This window comes from Mesoplodon mirus, assembly GCF_964341445.2.
Source record: "Mesoplodon mirus genome assembly, chromosome: 16".
NCBI classification, from domain to species: domain Eukaryota; kingdom Metazoa; phylum Chordata; class Mammalia; order Artiodactyla; family Ziphiidae; genus Mesoplodon; species Mesoplodon mirus.
In genome coordinates, this window is record NC_138992.1 from 40,096,169 (window position 1) to 40,115,258 (window position 19,090).

The following is a 19,090-nucleotide window of genomic DNA, read 5'->3' on the forward strand; positions in this document are numbered from 1 at the left end:
TGCACATAAGGGGCTTCCCTGGTGGCGCAGTGGTTAAGAGGTCGCCTGCTAAAGCAGGGGACAAGGGTTTGATCCCTGGTCCAGGAAGATCCCACATGCCGCAGAGCAACTAAGCCTGTGCGCCACAACTACTGAGCCTGCGCTCTAGAGCCCGTGAGTCACAACTACTGAGCCCACGCAACTAGAGCCCGTGCTCTGCAGCAGAAACCACTTCAATGAGAAGCCCGCGCACCGAAACGAAGAGTAGCCCCCGCTCGCCGCAACTAGAGAAAAGCCTGCGCGCAGCCACAAAGACCCAGTGCAGCCAAAAAAAAAAAAAAAAACTGCACATAAGATTATACATACCAAAATTAGAATGTTGCAAATTCTAAGAGACTTCTAAACAGAAATGATTCAGAGATGCTTTTATGTTAAATTCAGCAAATATGGTTCTAAAATGCTCCCCCCTTTTTTTGTTATGGAAAACAAATATAATGCTTAGAAACCTTAATGGATGGAAAATGGCTGAACCAAATACATTCCTTTGCAATTTTCACAACTAACTTTATTTAAAGTATTAATTTTACACATTCAAAAACTAAATAATGAGCTATTATTTCAATAAGAAATTGTTCAATTTTACTTGCAACTTTTCAGAGGTGTAATTTTAATACATATTGGGATCTAAAACTATTAGCAAATAGCAACAAATAGAGAATGTATATTTTAAAAACTGGACAAATGAGATAATATATTGAGATGTAAATCAGGAAGTAGTTATTTGCTTTACAATAGGTTCTTGAATACACAGAACAGTTCATAATATATGCCCTTTAAATATTCATGAATTTAAAATAAATTTACCAAGAAATTTATTTACATACAACTTTTAGAAACCCCAACAATTTTATAAAGAGAGACACTACTTTTACCCACAAAAGGCAACAAAATGTTTTAACAGTTCAAAAATAGAAAGGGCCAAAAAACAATTGTTTCCCCAAAACAACAAAGTTTAATAAGATGGCTATTCACTGTTCCTTTCAAGAAATTAACAGCCTATTTTTTTAAAGCATATTTTTCAGCCCCAACTTGTAACACACTTTGACCTCCATTTCTACTTTTCCTCGAATCAATCTAGACTGTACGGAAGAGTGTCATAACATTAGGCTTTTAGCAATTTGGGTTAATGTCCTGAAAAAACATGCTGTGTATATACTCAGAAAGTAATGAAGAAAAAAATTTAGAAGGGCAATGCATACTCCATAGGCTGTAAAACCCTACCAGTCTAACAAAAAGCACCGAGACACAGATGCCAAAGTTAGAGAAAATGTAAACCAGTAGAGTCAATACCATACACCTTATCAAGTAAGTTTTACTTTTTCAATTGTTTGGCATTTGAGAAGCTAAATAAATTAATTTAGCAGGCTAGAAATCCCATCACTACCCTTAACAAAGATTTGCTTACCAATGAATTAAAGTTAATAGTGAAAATAACATAGTGAGGATTCTTTCTCTGTGCTTAATGATGAGGAAAAAGTTACCAAACTTTTCTTATGAAAAAGTAGGAAATGGATAATTTTTTTTGAAAATAAAAAGTAAACTTTTATTTACTTTTAACCTTCTTATTTTAACCTCCTTATTAAGGCACTTATTTCAATAGTTTTGCAACATCAAGGGCAAAGTATTTATGTTTTGTATTTCTTTGAGAAATTCCTTCTACCCCAAACCCATAAACTTTGCCTCTTTCACAGTAGATCTTTATTGTCATACCTAACAACGGTAAGTTACCCAAATGGAATTACTTGCAGAATTCTTAATCATTTGTTACTCTACAAATAAGGAAATTAATTAAATGCTCCTCAAAGTTTTCTAGCACTATTGTTTTAACTACAGCTAAAATAGAAGCAAATAAGCTTATCTCTCATACCCAGTATTATTATTTCTATAATAAAGTTCACATTTTTCTTTTCAACTGATGCTGAGTGAAAAATTCATTATTTAAAAAATTCAATTAAAAACGGAACCAAACCTATTTTATTTAAGAAATAAGTTGACAGAAGCAAAAGCAACTTACTAATACATCAAAAACAAAAACAAAAAACATACAACAATCAAAACTAATTCAGCATATTTGATCATAAAGTAAATCAATAAAAATTCAATTAAATATTTCATGCTACGTAGAAAGTAGGTTGTTCTATTTCCCTTTCAAAATATGCAAGCTGACTTTTAAATTACATTGTTTTACATGCTCCCTCTAATTGTAAGTACTACCATGTGACTATTCACTGTGTACTTAGGTAACTATGGTAATATTTTCGTAAGGCTTGAAGCTAAATATTAGTGACTCACTATTAAGATGTATAGAGAACCTGAAATAACCTGCCTGTAGCTATCTTAATTGTTAAAAGTTATATAAAAACGTGAAATGAGAACCAATAAAACTAATGCACCAGACATATGACACTGCCATCAAACAATTCTTAAGCTCCAAAAGAACAAAACATCTTAGAGCTAATCTAAGAATGCATGTGCTTTTGTACTTTTAAAATATATATTACAGAAAATAAAGAAAATGGAAAGATGTTCCTTTCTAATGTAGTAATTCAGAGTAATGAAATTGCAATTTTTACAGCACTCTAACAAGTGAAAAATTTTTAAATCTGTTCACTTAACAGGTGTATAAGGTCAAACTGAATAGGTATCCCATCTTATTAAAATGATACACCCATCCTGAATCTCTTCATAAGGCCAAATTAATCATTTAGAATTTCTTTTAATTAATAATTAAAAATATGAAAACATTTAACTTAAAGGAACATAACAGATTGTGAAACTGCTCTGAATTTATTATAATTGTCATTTTGTTCTTAATGTTGAAGGTTGTATCATCATTTCATAAATAATAGCACTTGTGTTTTATCATAAATACACCTCTATGCAGAGGTATGTTAAACAGCATCTGCACATATCTCCAGAAATTGTTGCTCACGTTAATTGCTCATATTCTCATTCTAATAAAAATTTTTTACTTAATACTTCAATAGAAAACATGTGAATAGATTATATATATACTCCATATCCATATTTTTTAAAAACCTAAACAACATTCTTTTATTTTTTTCTTATTTTAAAATTTTGAACATTCTTTTAAATGTCTGTTTTAAAAAATACATAGGTGGGCTTCCCTGGTGGCACAGTGGTTGAGAGTCCACCTGCTGATTCAGGGGACATGGGTTCGTGCCCCGGTCCGGGAAGATCCCACATGCCACGCAGCAGCTGGGCCCGTGAGCCATGGTCGCTGAGCCTGCACATCCGGAGCCTGTGCTCCACAACGGGAGAGGCCACAACAGTGAGAGGGCCGTGTACCGCAAGAAAAGAAAAAAAATACATAGGTAACAAGAGTTACTGTTTTATCATGATTAAATTGGTATCAAATTTATGGGCATAAGTGAAAAAACTAACCACTTAATAGTCATAAAGTGATGAAATGCAATATCATACACTGTATATTACTAAGAAAGTACTCATTTACATAAGCAGCAGATGAGGAGAGCAGTATCATGGAAAATCTGGATATATCTTTATGTATATCCTTAAAAATCAGTTTCCTTTATATAATTTCCATTTTAATTTAAATGCCACAAATTTTCAGTGAACATTTAAATTAGCTTTTTATTGTAATATTTCAGTTCTATTATACACCATGAAATACCTTCAGAAACTGCCTTGAGGGAAAGAATATTTCTTTCCTTCTATTCTATAATTATATCACATTATTTATTAAATGTTATATTTGAGATATATACTCTGACGTTGAACATATTCAAATTCAAGACTAATGTTATGATGGAATGAAGATTTATGAGGAAAATTTTACAGTAGTTTAGAAGGTAAAATCTTTAAAGACCATGTAGCAATAAGGAAGACACCTGGCTGGAATGATGCAGAGTGGCAGATTTGACATTTTACCAAAGGACAGTAATGTTTGATCTTCTTTCCCCCACAGAATTCTAGATCCAGTTAACAGAAGGAGGGGAAAAGCAGCAGCAACATTTCAAATGTCCATACTCTGATTTCCAAAAGACACCACGTAGGTAGAAGAAAATTGCATTTTACTTCAGGTGGTATAAGTCTTTGAAATGAAGGCTCTGCTATTTTTCAAGACTGAAAGGATATCACAGTGTTGATTTTATACACAAAGTAGGATCTGTTCCAGTATACTCTAGTGAAATAATTCACATAAGGAGAATAGTTAATTTTGACTTCATGACAAAATCTTCCATGTTTTGAGTGGGTTATCTTGTCACCTTCTTCACAAACCACCTATCAAACGATATGAAACAAAATATTAAAAAGTTTATTAAGCTTACAGGAGAAATGCAATCAATGTACAAGTGATGATATTTATATGAAAAAAATATTATTGCTAAACATGGACTATCTCACATTGGTTAGCAAACATCTCATATTGTTCAGCAAATAAAAGCCTCTTCATAAGAGTTACCGTGTCCACTAAATTCTTGAGATTGAGAAATCAGTATAAAGTGTTTTCCAATTTTTAAAAGATTTAATCCTAAAATTTAGAAGGCTATGTCTCCATAGTCTACTATCATTCCTCTGAAGAACCTTATCATGGAGCCTACCAAGGCTGAGAAATGGACATATACTCTTAATGTATATTCATACTCTTCTCCTTGTGCAGGACTGACTCACATTAGTAAGCAAGTTTCTGTGACGTATCCAGTACAATCCTTTACATTTTCACCTTAATGAGGTTCACTAAGATAGCTTAGCTAGCTTGAAGAGTTTTCTATAATAAAATACTAAATATTATTCTAATGCCTAGGAAAGATGTCAGAGAGTCAACTTTAAGAATAAAAGGATGGATTCACTTTAAGTCCATGCCTGGCATTACACGAAAGAAGAAGTAACCTGATCTTCAAAATGGAGCAAGAGGGTAGCCGAGAGCAGAAGGATAAGGCTCTAGACAGCAGACAGCAATACAGTAGTAATTACTGAATACCTGATGTTTAATAAAATTCCATTTTGTCACCAATTAAGCCAAAGACCACAGATATCAAGTGCCAACAGAGAAAATTCAAAATACATGCAGCAGAAAACAGAATTAAGTTTATATTATAAGATTAAGGGGTCATGAAGAGAGGGAAAGGTGGAAATCATAAAAACTAATTTCTCGGGACTTCCCTGGAGGTCCAGTGGTTAAGACTCTGCGCTTCCACTGCAGGGGGCGTGGGTTCAATCCCTAGTCGGGGAACTAAGATCCCACATGCTGCAGAGCGTGGCCCCCCAAAAAACCCCAACAAACTAATTTCTCACCTCCAAACTGGTCTGGGATGATTATGACAAAGAGCTAATTAATTAGGAAGGGACCGAAAAAGTCTTGGCTGCAAGCTGAACAGAATATGCACTCCAAACAAGAATGACCTACTGCACTATGCCTAAGATCCCTCACCCCCAACTTTCCCAGGAGTAAAGGCACCCTTTCCAGTGCCTAATCATCAGTTATACAAACACTAATTACCAGATAGGCAAACTCCCCTGTCAGTCTTAGTTGCAAGGTATACAGTATACACTGTAGGCTGAAAGAAATTTCTCAACATAAGAATATAAGAAATTTCTCAACATGAGAATACAACAAAACAAACGGCTGCTCTTTATAATATGTTAAAATAAAATCATCATTCAAAACAAACTATCTTTTGTTTATAAATGTTGAACATGCACAAGTACAGGCAACAAATAAGGAATCGAGATATTGGTAAACTTTTTTTTTTGCAAAATTGCCCAACTTTTCTTTTGTACATTGAAAAAATTGTTCAAACTACTTTTAATAAGCTCCCCTCACTGTTACATAACTTTTAATTATATTCTTAGTTAAGTTCCAAAAATAAAGTTTGAAGATACTTCTATAAGTTTAAATAAAGTCATTTTTCTCAAAAAAATTTAATTTTCCAAATGGTTACTTACGTGGCCATTTGCAATGTCTAATAAATCTTTAACCCTACAGCCTCTCATGGTTCCCACCTCATTGCAGATAGCATCTTCTACAATTAGGTAATTAGCCTTGTAGGATGTCAGTATTTTATAAATATCCTCAGCAGATCGCTTTGAATAGATTTGATAGATCTGAAAGAATATAATTAAAACAACAACTTTAAAAGACATTTAAAACTTCTGTTTATCAAAATTATATATTAAGCCTCTACTACGTTCTTAGTACTATCTGTGGAAAATAAAGATATTCACTAAGACTTGATTCCTTCCCTCAGGAAGCTTATACTCATCTGCTATTGGTCACTTGTGTATCTTCTTTTGAGAAATGTCCATTCAAGTCCTTTGCCCATTTTTCCCCAGTTTTATTGAGATATAATTGACATATTAACATTGTGTAAGTTTAAGGTGTACAACATGTTTATTTGATATGCTCATATGTTACAAAATGATTAGCACCATAGCTTTAGCTAACACCTGCATCATGTTACATAATCGCCATTTCTTTTTGGGGGGAAAACATCTAAGATCTACTCTCAGCAACTTCTGAATATACAATACGGTGTTATTAACTATAATCACCATGCTGTACATTAGATCCCTGGAGTTTATTCATCTTATAACTAGAAGTTTGTACTCTTTGACCAACATCTCATTTTTCCAACCTTCCCAACCCCTGGCAACCACAACTCTTCTGTTTCTATGAGTTCAGCCTTTTTAGATTCCATATATAAGTGATATCACAGAATATTTGTCTTTTTCTATCTGACTTACTTCACTTAGCATAATGCCCTCAAGGTTCATCCATGTTGTTGCAAATGGCCTTTGTCCATTTTTTAAATTGGGTTGTCTTTTTATTATTGAGTTGTAATCATTCCATTACTTTTTTTTATTACCATGTATCATAGTATTTTATACTCATTTTATACATGAGATAAAGTCAGTGAGGTTAAAAATAATTTGACCCTTGTCACAAATACTGAAAGAACAGGGATGCATGCTTAAAACTCATGTCTTGATTACGTGGTGTTTTTCATTACAATTTTGCTGACCTTATTAGATAATAAGCTTTGGATCTTATAATACGTTTTTCAGGTTTTCTGAAATGTCAACCTTGGATAACCATAAAAGTTAGGCCAAAAGTATCATATACTGTTTGTTGTGAAAATACTGAGATTTGCAACCTAGATTGCACAAGATTCCAGTCTATCTGCAGAATATTCAGCAGCTGCTTACTACATGTTATGGCTGCTGTCTATCTAGCAACTTTAGGTCCAATGTCCATTGAGGTGCTAGAGATACTCATTCTGTGGAACACAGAATGTTAATAAATCAAGAGGAAGTTTCTCACTCATTTCACTTTGTTAAATAAGTTCATGTGAATGGTTCTCTCTTATCCAGCTTATACTTATTTATAGTTTTTTATATTGTTTTACTTATTTTTAAGTTTGGGGAAACTGTAACATACTACTGGGGCCTATAAAAAACACCTCTATGCGCTGGCAATAACATTACTGTTAGACTAGAGTGAGGTTTCTCAACCTCAACGCTATTGACATTTGGGGCCAGATAATTCTTTGTCAGGACAGAATGGAGGCTGTTCTGTACATTGGAGGATGTTTAAGAGTATCCCTGGTCTCTACCCACTAGGTGTCTGTGGAACCCCTCCCCTAGCTGTGACAACCAGAAATGTCTCCAGACATTGCCAAATGTCCCCTGGGAGCACCATCTTCCCAGGTTTGAGAATCACTGGCCTATAATCACTGATTATAAAGATTAGTCACATGTTATGAATTATAGACAGTGTCTAAATCAAATGGTATGGTCTCACTTATGGAGTTCAATTTGAATTTCATTTTAACAACAAATTTATTCAGTACTTGCTATGTACTAGACACCATATAGAAAGACCAAGATTTGAAAAAAAAAAATGGTTCCTATTCTCACAGCCAAGTCACATAAGACTAAAAACTCTAAAATGTTTAAATTTCATTAGAACCTAATTAGAGCTCTGACTTAATTATAAGTGATTCTGAAATTCTATATTAGGACAAAGACCAATCAAAAGACAACAAAGAAAACAAAGCCATGTCAGAGTCTGTTGGTTTAAATCCACAAAAAGTAAAGTTTAGGAATATGCAGTAGTATATCTTCTAAGCAACACTACCTTTTCAACTGCAGCAAATACTTACAGGCAGCTGTTCTCTCAGGTAAATCACTTCCAGGTAGATCTCCCCGTCTCTGACCTCTCCCCTGCTTCAACTGTTCACTGACCTTAATTAACTCTAAAACAGATCTAAGGTTCCACTCCTGGGCTTATGAAAGGTCTCTGATGACTCCCAAATGCCTCTAGGGTAAGTCTAAATTCTTAAGCATGACCTTCCAGGTCCTCCAGAATTTGGCCTTACTTTATTTTCCAGTTTCATGGCCAAACAAATTTCAAGGCTCATGTGACTTTTTAAACCTGGAATCACTATATTCTTTTTCCAAACAAGTTTCTAGTCATCCTTCAAAGCCCAGATCAAGCAAATGCCCTTTATGAAGACTTGGATTTTTGTAGGCAGAACTGACTGCTCCTGCTTCCGAACTCCTCTCTACTTTCTGTGGTTATATGTGAATGTGTGTGCGCACATACAATTATAATTTAATAGTACATATTAATATGAGCTAACACTTAAATTTTACTGTTCCAGGCATAGTGCATTATCTTATTTAATTCTCACAACTAGGAGGTAAGAATTATTATTACTTCCAGATTCAGAAACTTGCTCAAGGTCACAAAGCTTAAAGTCTAACCTTTGTATTGGAGTCTAACTTCTATATTGCTATACTTCCTCCTTAGCTTAGAGTATACTTTAAAACTGTATGAAATTCTCTCCAACTGAAAAATAGAATATTTAGAACTCAGGTTCAGTTGGTCATTACCTTTAGATATGAAGTTACTATTTAAATCCATACCAAACATTCAAAATAATATATTCTCTGAAGAAGAAGCAATTAGATACCATACTAATGTTATACTAAGTTATTAATAGTAGCCCATAATGAAAAATAAATCAGTGTTTTATAAGCAATAATAGAATTTTGGCTTGGGAATACAAAGTGTATAAAGACAGTAACTGAAAGCCTTCCTTCAATAATGTGATTGAGAACAATGATATTCTCAAAAGAATGCTTCCCTTTATAAAATATTACACATCAGTCCCTTGAAACCTTATGGGAAATGAAATGTTTCTCCTAGAAACATATCCATACTTTCCATAAAACAAAGAACTTCATATTCTAATGCTGGCCTCTCTTGATTAAATGTATTATACAGCTTTTTTAAAACTAAAGCTAATTAACTCTTCTAAAATTGTCTGGATTTTCCTAGCTAACCAGGAACATATGCATCATTACAGAACTATACTAAGGAGTCAAGTAAAAATGATCTAAATGTAGAATCTAAAATGCCTTACATTTTCATTTCTCTTGAGAAGATCATCATCATTGTAAAGAGGCAAGCTTGTCACCATCCATCCAGTGCATAATTTAATCACACCCATTAACTGTGGACTTCCTGCAAAAACAGCTGCAACTGGAGCTTGCCTCCTGCAAAGAACCATAAAGATTCACACACTGAAAAGGTAAGTATACTATTTAGATCACTGATTTATATCAATTCTGAAATACCAAGCAACTTAAAATGTATTGAACACTTAAGTTTCAATGTCAGTTTTCGTTTCATTTAATTTTTGGATTTATTAAAAAAAAACTGAGCACCTATTATGTGCCAGAAACTGTTCAGACTGCTAAAGATAAATAAATATTTAAAAAAGAGAGGCGGGAGGACAAGGTCCCTGCTTTCAAGAGGGAGCAGGGGGAGAGGATAAACATATAGGTCAGGGGGTAATAATGCTATTAAAAAATAATGCAGGGTAATGGGAGTGACAATTCAATGCTGATACTGTGAATTCTCAAATTCGTCTTTGGCAAATATTAACCACCAGAACCCAACTCCTTCCAGATCCATCTATCCTCCTGCTCCTTCCCTACCTTTACCTATATGTCTATCTCAAGATAACACATGAAGGACTTCTCTACTCTAAATCATAATCCAAAGTCCAGATAGATGCCACTCACAAGACAGGTCCCAAAGGGCTGCTCTTATGTTCGGACTTATTTATTACCTTCCTGTATTCAACATTCAGCATCTACCTACTATGTGCTAGTGATATTGTCAAGCTCCGAAAATAAAGAGTCAGCACACAGCCACTGTCCTCAAGGAGCTCCCAGTAATGGGGAAACAAAAATGAAAGAGAAAAATCACAACACAGTGACATAAATGTCCAGTCATTTGATGTAAAAGGTCCAATGTTCAGGCCTTTGCTGTTTTTGAAACTACTGTGGTAAATCACACACATAGATGTGACTTTCTCTTTTGTTAATGACAACACAAGGCTATACAGTCAGTGTTCCAAAAGGTAAATACAATTTACAAAAAAGTATTAATAGGCAGTAGTTAAGGATGATCTAAAAAAATAATAATTTTTATACATACAAGAGGTGTCATTATAACGAGACCTTATAATAAGACCTATTATTCTCATTTCTATATACCTATTCTATAAACCTATTCCTCATTTCTAGAAACATTTTTTGCCTTTTTACCCCTATTATCCTGGCCTTTTCTGAGAGTGTTTCATTCCTTTTTCAAGTTTTAGTTTCTTCTTCTATGTGTTTAAAATTTTTCATACTATTTCATAGTCTCTATCCATAGGGTAGACTGGTTGGAAAAATGGTTACAATGATTCTTTTCTATAGGTATGCTCTTGGAGGAAACGCTGGTCTTTGTCATGTGACTTGTTTTGGCCAATAGGACAACAGCAAACATAATTTGAGCAGAGACTTAAAACATGCTTGACCTTGTGACTTGTCATCTCTTGCTGCTCTTGGGAACTCTACAACCACCACCTTGTGAATGAGCCCAGTCTCACCTGGGCTGGATAATGAGAAGCATGTGGCTAAGTCAACTCCATGACCTCAGCTGACACCTACCCAGTCTAGACATGTGAGAAAGGCCATGCCAGACTATCCAGTCCCAGATGAGCTGGCCCAGGCCAGAAGAATCCTACCAATTGCTTCTACTCAGCTGGCCACTGAAATGGTGCAAAATAACAAATGTTTATTGTTTGTACGCCACTAAGTTTTGTGGTAGTCCACTGTGCAGCAAAAACTGACACAAACAAATTTTATTATCAGAAATTGCTAGAAGTCTACTTCTATTGCTTATCACAACCAACAACTGATTCTTGCTGTGTTGAACTGTTTCTTCATGTGTTTTGTAACTTTAGAGCTTATCTTCATGAAGCTTTATTTGTGAAATCCTGGGTAGCCTGGGTTGAGGATTATATCAGGCACTCCAGACCATCCCAGAACCACTTTTTATGCTAATCTCTTGATATAGGGTTTCCTGGATTAGACAAGTATAATTTCAAACTACAAACATGTGAATTCAGATGCATTGCTACAAATTCAGAGGAGACACTTTATTTCTGACCAAGAGCTGAAACCAAGGAAGATGTGCTTTCTTATAATCTTTCTCTACCACTTGATGGCTATTTTGTGATAGTCCATCCTTTCACTGACAGTGTAGCCCTCTGAAGGTCCCTTAGTTATATATGTATGTTAGGGGAGGGAACGAGGTGTTTCAATTAAAATTCCCAGCTTCTATAGGCCCAAGAGCCCATCTGTCGTATTAAAATCTGCATGAGTGTTAAAATTAAAAATCTTGTTAACCTTGGTTATCAAGACTAGAAATCCACTGCTCATTCACCTCCAACTCTGGTTAAAAGAAGTATCTCTTGACTATCTAAATAAAAGAACATTGGTTCCTTTTTATTCCACATTTCTAGATGTTTAACAGCTAGAGTTTCATATCTAAAACGTATCAATACTATATTTTGATGGAAATGAGTTCAATTAGAAAATTAGAATTACATGTCTAAATGAAAACTAAATATCCCTAAAAATACAGGGTAAAATCCCGAGATTTATGAGAAGAACTTGGAAAAGGATTAATTTATTATTTCCCCTGAATCCATTAAATAGCATTCAATGATTAATTAATAGCTTAACAACAGTCTTGGGGAGTTCAGTTCTTACTTTATCCAGGTCATAAGTTCCACCGTATCTGGGTCATAAAATTCTTGTAGTTCCATTAATTCTGTCATTAATCTTGGAAAAAACTAAAATACAAAACAAAATCCCCAAAACCTGTGTGTAAGTATTTAGAAAGTTTAAAACTGTTTCAGAGTACTTCCAAAGACTAAGAGGCCAACTTATAACAAACAATATTACAACACTGTTCTCACAGAAAAAATGGCATGAATTGCTTTACTCTCCTTCAGTTTCTTGCTAGTTCTTCTCAGCCCAAATAATCTACTGTATGGTTAATTCACTGCCTATGCTCAATACATAATTTTATCAACCAAACAATTAATCATCAGTTGTATCTTTCATGCACATGCACACTAAATAAATAAGTAAGCAAACAAATAAATTTCAGATCAAGTCAAATAATTCACAGGTTTACTGGCAATTAATTTCATGTTACATTATGATAAGCCAAAGAGTTTACATTATTTTATAAATATTTAAATTTGGGGATTGCCAAAATACTTTTTACTATTTACTAATAAATACAATTTATTCAGCCATTTCCTTTGTCAATTGTAAACTGAATTAATACCAGTATTAGACTACAGAAAATTGCATCAGAGTAAAAATGTTTTACCTCTTCTATCATGTTCCTATTGGTAGAAAATTACATATTATTAAGTATATCACGCTTTATTTTGTTAGAATACTGTTCCAATATAAGTATCCTACATACACATATAAATTTATCACTACCTATAGATAACATATATTTTCATCTTATGAAAAAATCTAATTTTCTTACCTCTTTCCATAAGCTGAGACCTATTATAGTAGGGACAGCCATGCTCAGAATGAGAGCCTAAAATGATAAAGCAAAAAGGGTTATGGATAAATACATTTCAGAATGTACTATAGAGGTACTAGACACTGACTCTATGGCCAATCAAATATTCTTACAGTTATAACAATTTCAGTCAGAGAAACTGGAGTCAGCATGGAACCCAGTTCACAGAGTGAGATGGGTGAAGAATAATAAATTTTATATCAAGCTGGAGACAAAGTGAGAAATACATATTTGCAATATAAATTTAAGGCAGACATAAAAAGGATAATGCACATCGCAATATTTCAAATAGTAAGCCAATTTTTGACAATTTTTCCAGGAATTTAACTTATGAAGAGCTTACAAAAAACATTGAACTGCTATGAAAATAGCTAACAACAACAAAAAGACAATGAATTAACACAGGAAAAATAGCCAATATACATCAATATACTACTATGCTAAGATAAGAATGCATAAATTCCTCTGGAAAAAGACTGGCAAAATACAACATGACTATTATTAGAGATAATTTATCATCTTCCTACCAAAACCTGTTCTCTTCCTATTGTCCCATGTCTATTGGTGACCCCACAATCCAGTCACACAAACCCAAAACCTAAGAAACATCTATGATTTCTCCCTATTCTTTATTCTCCCATACTTACTGAGGCACCAAATCTTATTACTCTTCTATTTTTTTTCACTTCAGTGTAGTACAGTATTAATAACTGGAGCTAGAAGAACCTGGGAGTGAATCATCTTTCTTACACTTACAAGTTATGTGATCTTGGGTGAGTTATTTAACCACTTTATGCCTTAGTTTCTTTGTCTATAAAATACAGATAATAAAACTTAACTAACAGGGTCTTTGTAAGCTTTGAATAGCATGTGAAATGCTTCAAACAGTACCTGACCCATAGTGAGCTCTCAAAACAATTGAAGTTTTTATCGTTTCCATTCTCCATGGCCTGTACCTGGGTGACAGCCTCCTTCCCGATTCCAGTCTTTCACCCTTAAGCCTATCCTTCACAGAACTATAAGGGTGAGCTGAGAGAAAATGTAAGGCTGACTCTCTCCTGCCCTTGCATAAACATGTCAATGTCTTCCTACTGCCTGTGGGATAACACCAAGCACGACAGGACACTCAAAGACCTCGATGACCTTACCCTCTTAGACTTCTCCAGTCTCATTTCTTGACCACTCTTACCTCACATTTTATGTGCCAACAAAACTAAATATATCGTGCTTTTTCTTTACCTCTGTTTTTATTCCCTTTGAATACATCAAAGGGAATAACAGGGAATCCCTAAAAAAACTGAATTAATTAGCCCTTCTCTGTTCCAACAGCACCCTATCAACACTTCTTATCTGTTTTTATGACTGGGAGACTGTAATCCACTTGATGAAATTAATCTGTTTTTTTTTTGGCCATACCAAAGGGCATGCAGGATCTTAGTTCCCCAACCAGGGATCGAACCTGTGCCCCCTGCAGTGGAAATGTGGAGTCCCAACCACTGGACTGCCAGGGAATTCCCCTAATCATGTGTTATTTATCTTTTTATTGCAAGCACATTACACATAGCAGGCACAGTGTAAATATTGTATTCTCACTGAAAACATACCATAGTTCTAAATCAAACTGAGAAAAATATTATCAAAATTAATTTTTGAAAGCCTCTCACATTGATTCACTTACATTTTTACCTTCTATTTTTTAAGTAGTCTGCATTGAAACACCCTACTTTTGTAATCAGAAATTATTAAAAAATGTTTGCCATTGAATCTTTTTTTTTCTACCTATAAATCATAATGTGATTTACTCATGCTATTATTTTTTATAAATTTATTTAATTAATTTATTTATTTTTGGCTGTGTTGGGTCTTCATTGGTGCATGCGGGCTTTCTCTTTCTCTCACGCGGGTGAGTGGGGGCTACTCTTCGTTGCGGTGTGCGGGCTTCTCATTGCAGTGGCTTCTCCAGTTGCGGAGCACGGGCTCTAGGCACACAGGCTTCAGTAGTTACAGCAGGCAGGCTCAGTAGTTGTGGCTTGTGTGCTTCAGTAGTTGTGGCATGTGGGCTCAGTAGTTGTGGCTCATGGGCTCTAGAGTACAGGCTCAGTAGTTGTGGTGCACGGGCTTAGTTGCTCCACAGCATGTGGGATCTTCCTGGACCAGGGCTCAAACCCGTGTCCCCTGCATTGGCAGGAGGATTCTTAACCACTGCACCACCAGGGAAGCCCTACTCATGCTATTTTAATTGTATTCATGTGGTTTCCATTTATATAATTAAAAGAGAAACAAGAACTTAACACAAAATAACAATGACTCACCAACAATACTGGGTGTACAGTTCGTAATCGAAGCCACTTGAAAAGTGTCATCCAAAGTTCAGGAGAACATACACCAAATGCTGCTAACATGCACACATAAGGAGTCCAGAGGTATTTCAAGCTGGAAAAGACAGAGTCATACATGAGCTATCCTATAAACATCATTATTATGTGATTTCTCTTTTCTGAGTTTTCCTAATACTCATGAAAATACCACAATGTTGAAGGAGAATGAAAAAGCTTAGCCTCTAACTTTTAGCAACATATTGTTACTCACTTCTTAAATAATCAAGAGACATGTGGGTTACTAAAATGAGGATGAAATAAGACATTAATATAGATGAGGTGTAGTAAAACTGTACTCTTGGAGAGAAAATAAACTGTTATACTTTTTCAGAAGGTAATTTGGCAGAACCTATAAAAATTCTAAATACCCCAAGACAATCCCATTTCTAGTAATCTAGCCTACAGATATATTAGCATAAATGTATACATGTGGGGTTTTAATTGCAGTATGTTATTTTAATTGCAAAAAAAAAAAAAAGAAACCTAACTATCCTTCAACAGGTACTGATTAAATAATAGATCCCTATGAAAAACAAAAAAGCAAACTGCAAAATTTTATGTATACTGTTACCCTAGTTTTTTGGTGATTTTTTTTCTAATGTACATATATGCAGTATAGCCAAAAAATAACATCTGAAAAGATATTGCTGACAGCTGTGACCTCTGAGGACTGGGACGGAAGGATTTTCATTTTTTACTTCATACATATCTATATTATTTGGGTTTGTTACACAATCTGCATTATTACTTTTGAGATTAATTTTTTTAAAACAGGATTGAAAAATTGGGCCCCTAACTTAAAAAGATAAAAAATCCAGGTGTACAGAAAAATGAACTTGTGCAAATAAAAGGCAGTACCTTACTTTAAGTTGTAACTTGTACAGGAAACAAAAGAAACCCATCACCGTAGGTGATAGTAAAAGCTGAAGACAGAAGAGGAAGAGTTTAGAAAAATTTGTGGGGCCTCCCTGGTGGCGCAGTGGTTGAGAGTCCGCCTGCCGATGCAGGGGATACGGGTTCGTGCCCCGGTCTGGGAGGATCCCATATGCCGCGGAGCGGCTGGGCCCGTGAGCCATGGCCGCTGGGCCTGCGCATCTGGAGCCTGTGCTCCGCAACGGGAGAGGCCACAACAGTGAGAGGCCCGCATACCGCAAAAAGAAAAAACAAAAAAAAAAAAAGAAAAATTTGTGGATGTCATTGATTCACACAGATTATCAAGGAAAAATAACATCTCAGATAACTTTTGTAGTTAAGACTAAGGAAACAATAAGATCCTTCTAAGATATATTCTTTGATGACAAACTCAAAAGAGACTAGAAGCACATGAGGCCAGAGTATAAATGTGAACTATTTTGGTTTTATAAAACAGCAAAGCTATGAAATGGGGAAAACGAAGTAACATTCACCTAATAAAAATTTATTGATCATACACTTCAGGGTGACCAAAGTACTAGAGAGAAAAAAAGAAAAACAAGACATGGCTACAGCCCTCAGGGAGGGCTTTATTAAGATGGAATAAAACTGAACACATGGGAAACAATTAGAAAATAAGTATAAAAAATTTATATAAGGTCTAGGGTGATATGAAAGCAAAAGGACCAATTTGAGAATGTACTTAAGGTTTAAAACAATGAATACTGAATCAGGCTTTGAGAGAAGTAGCTGGATGTATTAGAATACATGTTGCTAAGACAGAGGAATTGCATTCGTTTCCTCTGGTTAACCAGTATCTCCTCCAACCAATAACTTCCCCATTTCAGAAAATACCAAACCTATTTTTCCAGTCAGCTAGAATCAATACTAGAGTCTGGTTTATAACTCCAGGAGAGACTACTCACATTGAATTACATGTATATGACATCCCTTGGAACACAAACTCTCTGCTCTAGACATTGGACCATTGTGCCAATCTACTGGTTTCTTCGTATACAACCCCTCCTTACCATTTTATTTCAATAGTCAGCTAATTAACATCTCAACTTTTAAATTCTCTTCCAATTCAACCAAATGCCAGATGAATCCTTTTCAAACATAACTATGAGAAGACATGTTCTGTTCAAAAATCTTTAGTTTCCCAATACCTACAGAAATAAATGAAAACTCACCCAAATGGTTTTCAGGGCCCTCTAAAATATGGTCCTGACATAACTTTTCAGTTTTTTCTCCTACTACTTCCCTAAATGATTAGAGTTCCAGCCAGAGTTTGCAGAACAATCTCAGTGTTTCCATCCCATAGTGCACACAAGTTTCTCCCTCCTGGTAGAACTGCACCCCTCTCTAGTTGCTGCCTTAGCCTCTGATTCCCTTTATAGCCAGACTTCTTGAAGTCTACACTCATCTCTCTTTCCTCACCTTCTTTTCTCTCTGATCATATCCTTTAAAAACTCCTCCTTTGGTTTCTGAATTGCAACTCTTCCTAGGATCCCTCCACCTCAGTCCCTGCAACTCCTTATTTAGTTTCCAATTCCCAAATATCTTAGTTTTGGCCCCTTTACTCCATCTCCATTGCTACTCACTTCTAGATTCTACTATGATACCTTCTTAACTGGTTTATCTTCCTCTAATCTTGTTTTCCTCAAATCTTTCTCAATCATTGCTGCCAGAGAGATTTTCCCTAAAAGAGTAAAGTTGATCATGTCAAATTTCTGCTTAAAACACTTGATCTGTTCCCTGCTTATTTTTCTGGACGTATCTCGCTATTTCCCTCACATTCATTCCATAGTATTGGTTCCCAAAGAATACTTCTTTTTCCCAGATTATTACACACACACACACACACACACACACACACACACACACGTGCGCGCGCACATGAGAAAACTGACAGCCTGGCCAATGTCTATCTCTCAAGACTGTGGCCCTGTTTAGAAAATCTCCCTTAAGCTGATTTCCCCTACATACCTTCCACAAGTGAGTTAGTACCTCTCCCCTGAATGACCAGAGCACCCTCTGTATACCTTTCTCATAGTATTTTACTTTGTTCTAGCTCTTGGTTTACTTATCTAGAATAGGAACTCTTTGAAAAGATTAAAAAAGACTAGATTTCATATCTCTCTAATCCCTACTGCCTACCAGGTAGAGTGCCTGGTACCTCCTAGGGGACCATGCAAGTTATCTGCATGAATAGATGATCATGTCTTAGAGGTCTAGTGAGTAAATTAGAGAATTAAGGACCAATGATAGAATAATGCAGATTACATTTTCAAAAAAGGGATCTTGAACTTAAAATGACAGATCCAACAATGAAGAATGGTGGGAATAACAAAAAGTTCTTTTTCAGAGAGAAATAAAACTGAGGAAGGAGGAGAAGGAGGGGAAAAAGGTAAACCATGCTCCAAAATTCTACTACTACAAGGCAACAAGATGAGACTCAAACCCTGAATCACTTAAAATATTCATGGATTAGTACACTTCTTCATCCTACTTAGGCACTATGGATTGCTAACTATTAGAGTGAAACTTATTCTCACTTCAAGTTTCCATAAAGAGATCTCCCCTAGTCATGGGTTTGGCAGTCTGATAAAGTCTGTGGACCCCTTATAAGAAAACATTTCTAAATGCATAAAATACATGGGCTTACAAAGGAAACCAATTATACTGAAATATTGATATCAAATAATAAAATTTGTATTTGTAATACAGCAATATTTGTACCTGTTTATTAATACATTAAATGCAGGTCTAATAATTACTATAATTTTGAAGTTGTGATGTATATAAACAATATTCAAGA

General features: G+C 35.0%; 1 protein-coding gene across 5 annotated transcripts in view; it reads right to left on the minus strand.

The window, feature by feature from the left end:
* Positions 1–592: 592 nt before the first annotated feature.
* DPY19L4 (dpy-19 like 4) overlaps positions 593–19,090 on the minus strand; it is a 62,105-nt gene continuing 43,607 nt past the window's right edge. For all 5 annotated transcript variants that reach the window (XM_082601223.1, XM_082601222.1, XM_082601221.1 and 2 more), the window contains 6 exons: positions 15,292–15,412; positions 12,938–12,994; positions 12,139–12,221; positions 9,453–9,585; positions 5,971–6,129; positions 593–4,305 (listed from right to left, as the gene is read on the minus strand). In XM_082601223.1, coding sequence (XP_082457349.1) covers positions 4,141–4,305; positions 5,971–6,129; positions 9,453–9,585; positions 12,139–12,221; positions 12,938–12,994; positions 15,292–15,412 — 718 coding nt within the window. In that variant the 3' untranslated portion in view covers positions 593–4,140. The remainder of the gene's footprint in view (positions 4,306–5,970; positions 6,130–9,452; positions 9,586–12,138; positions 12,222–12,937; positions 12,995–15,291; positions 15,413–19,090) is intronic.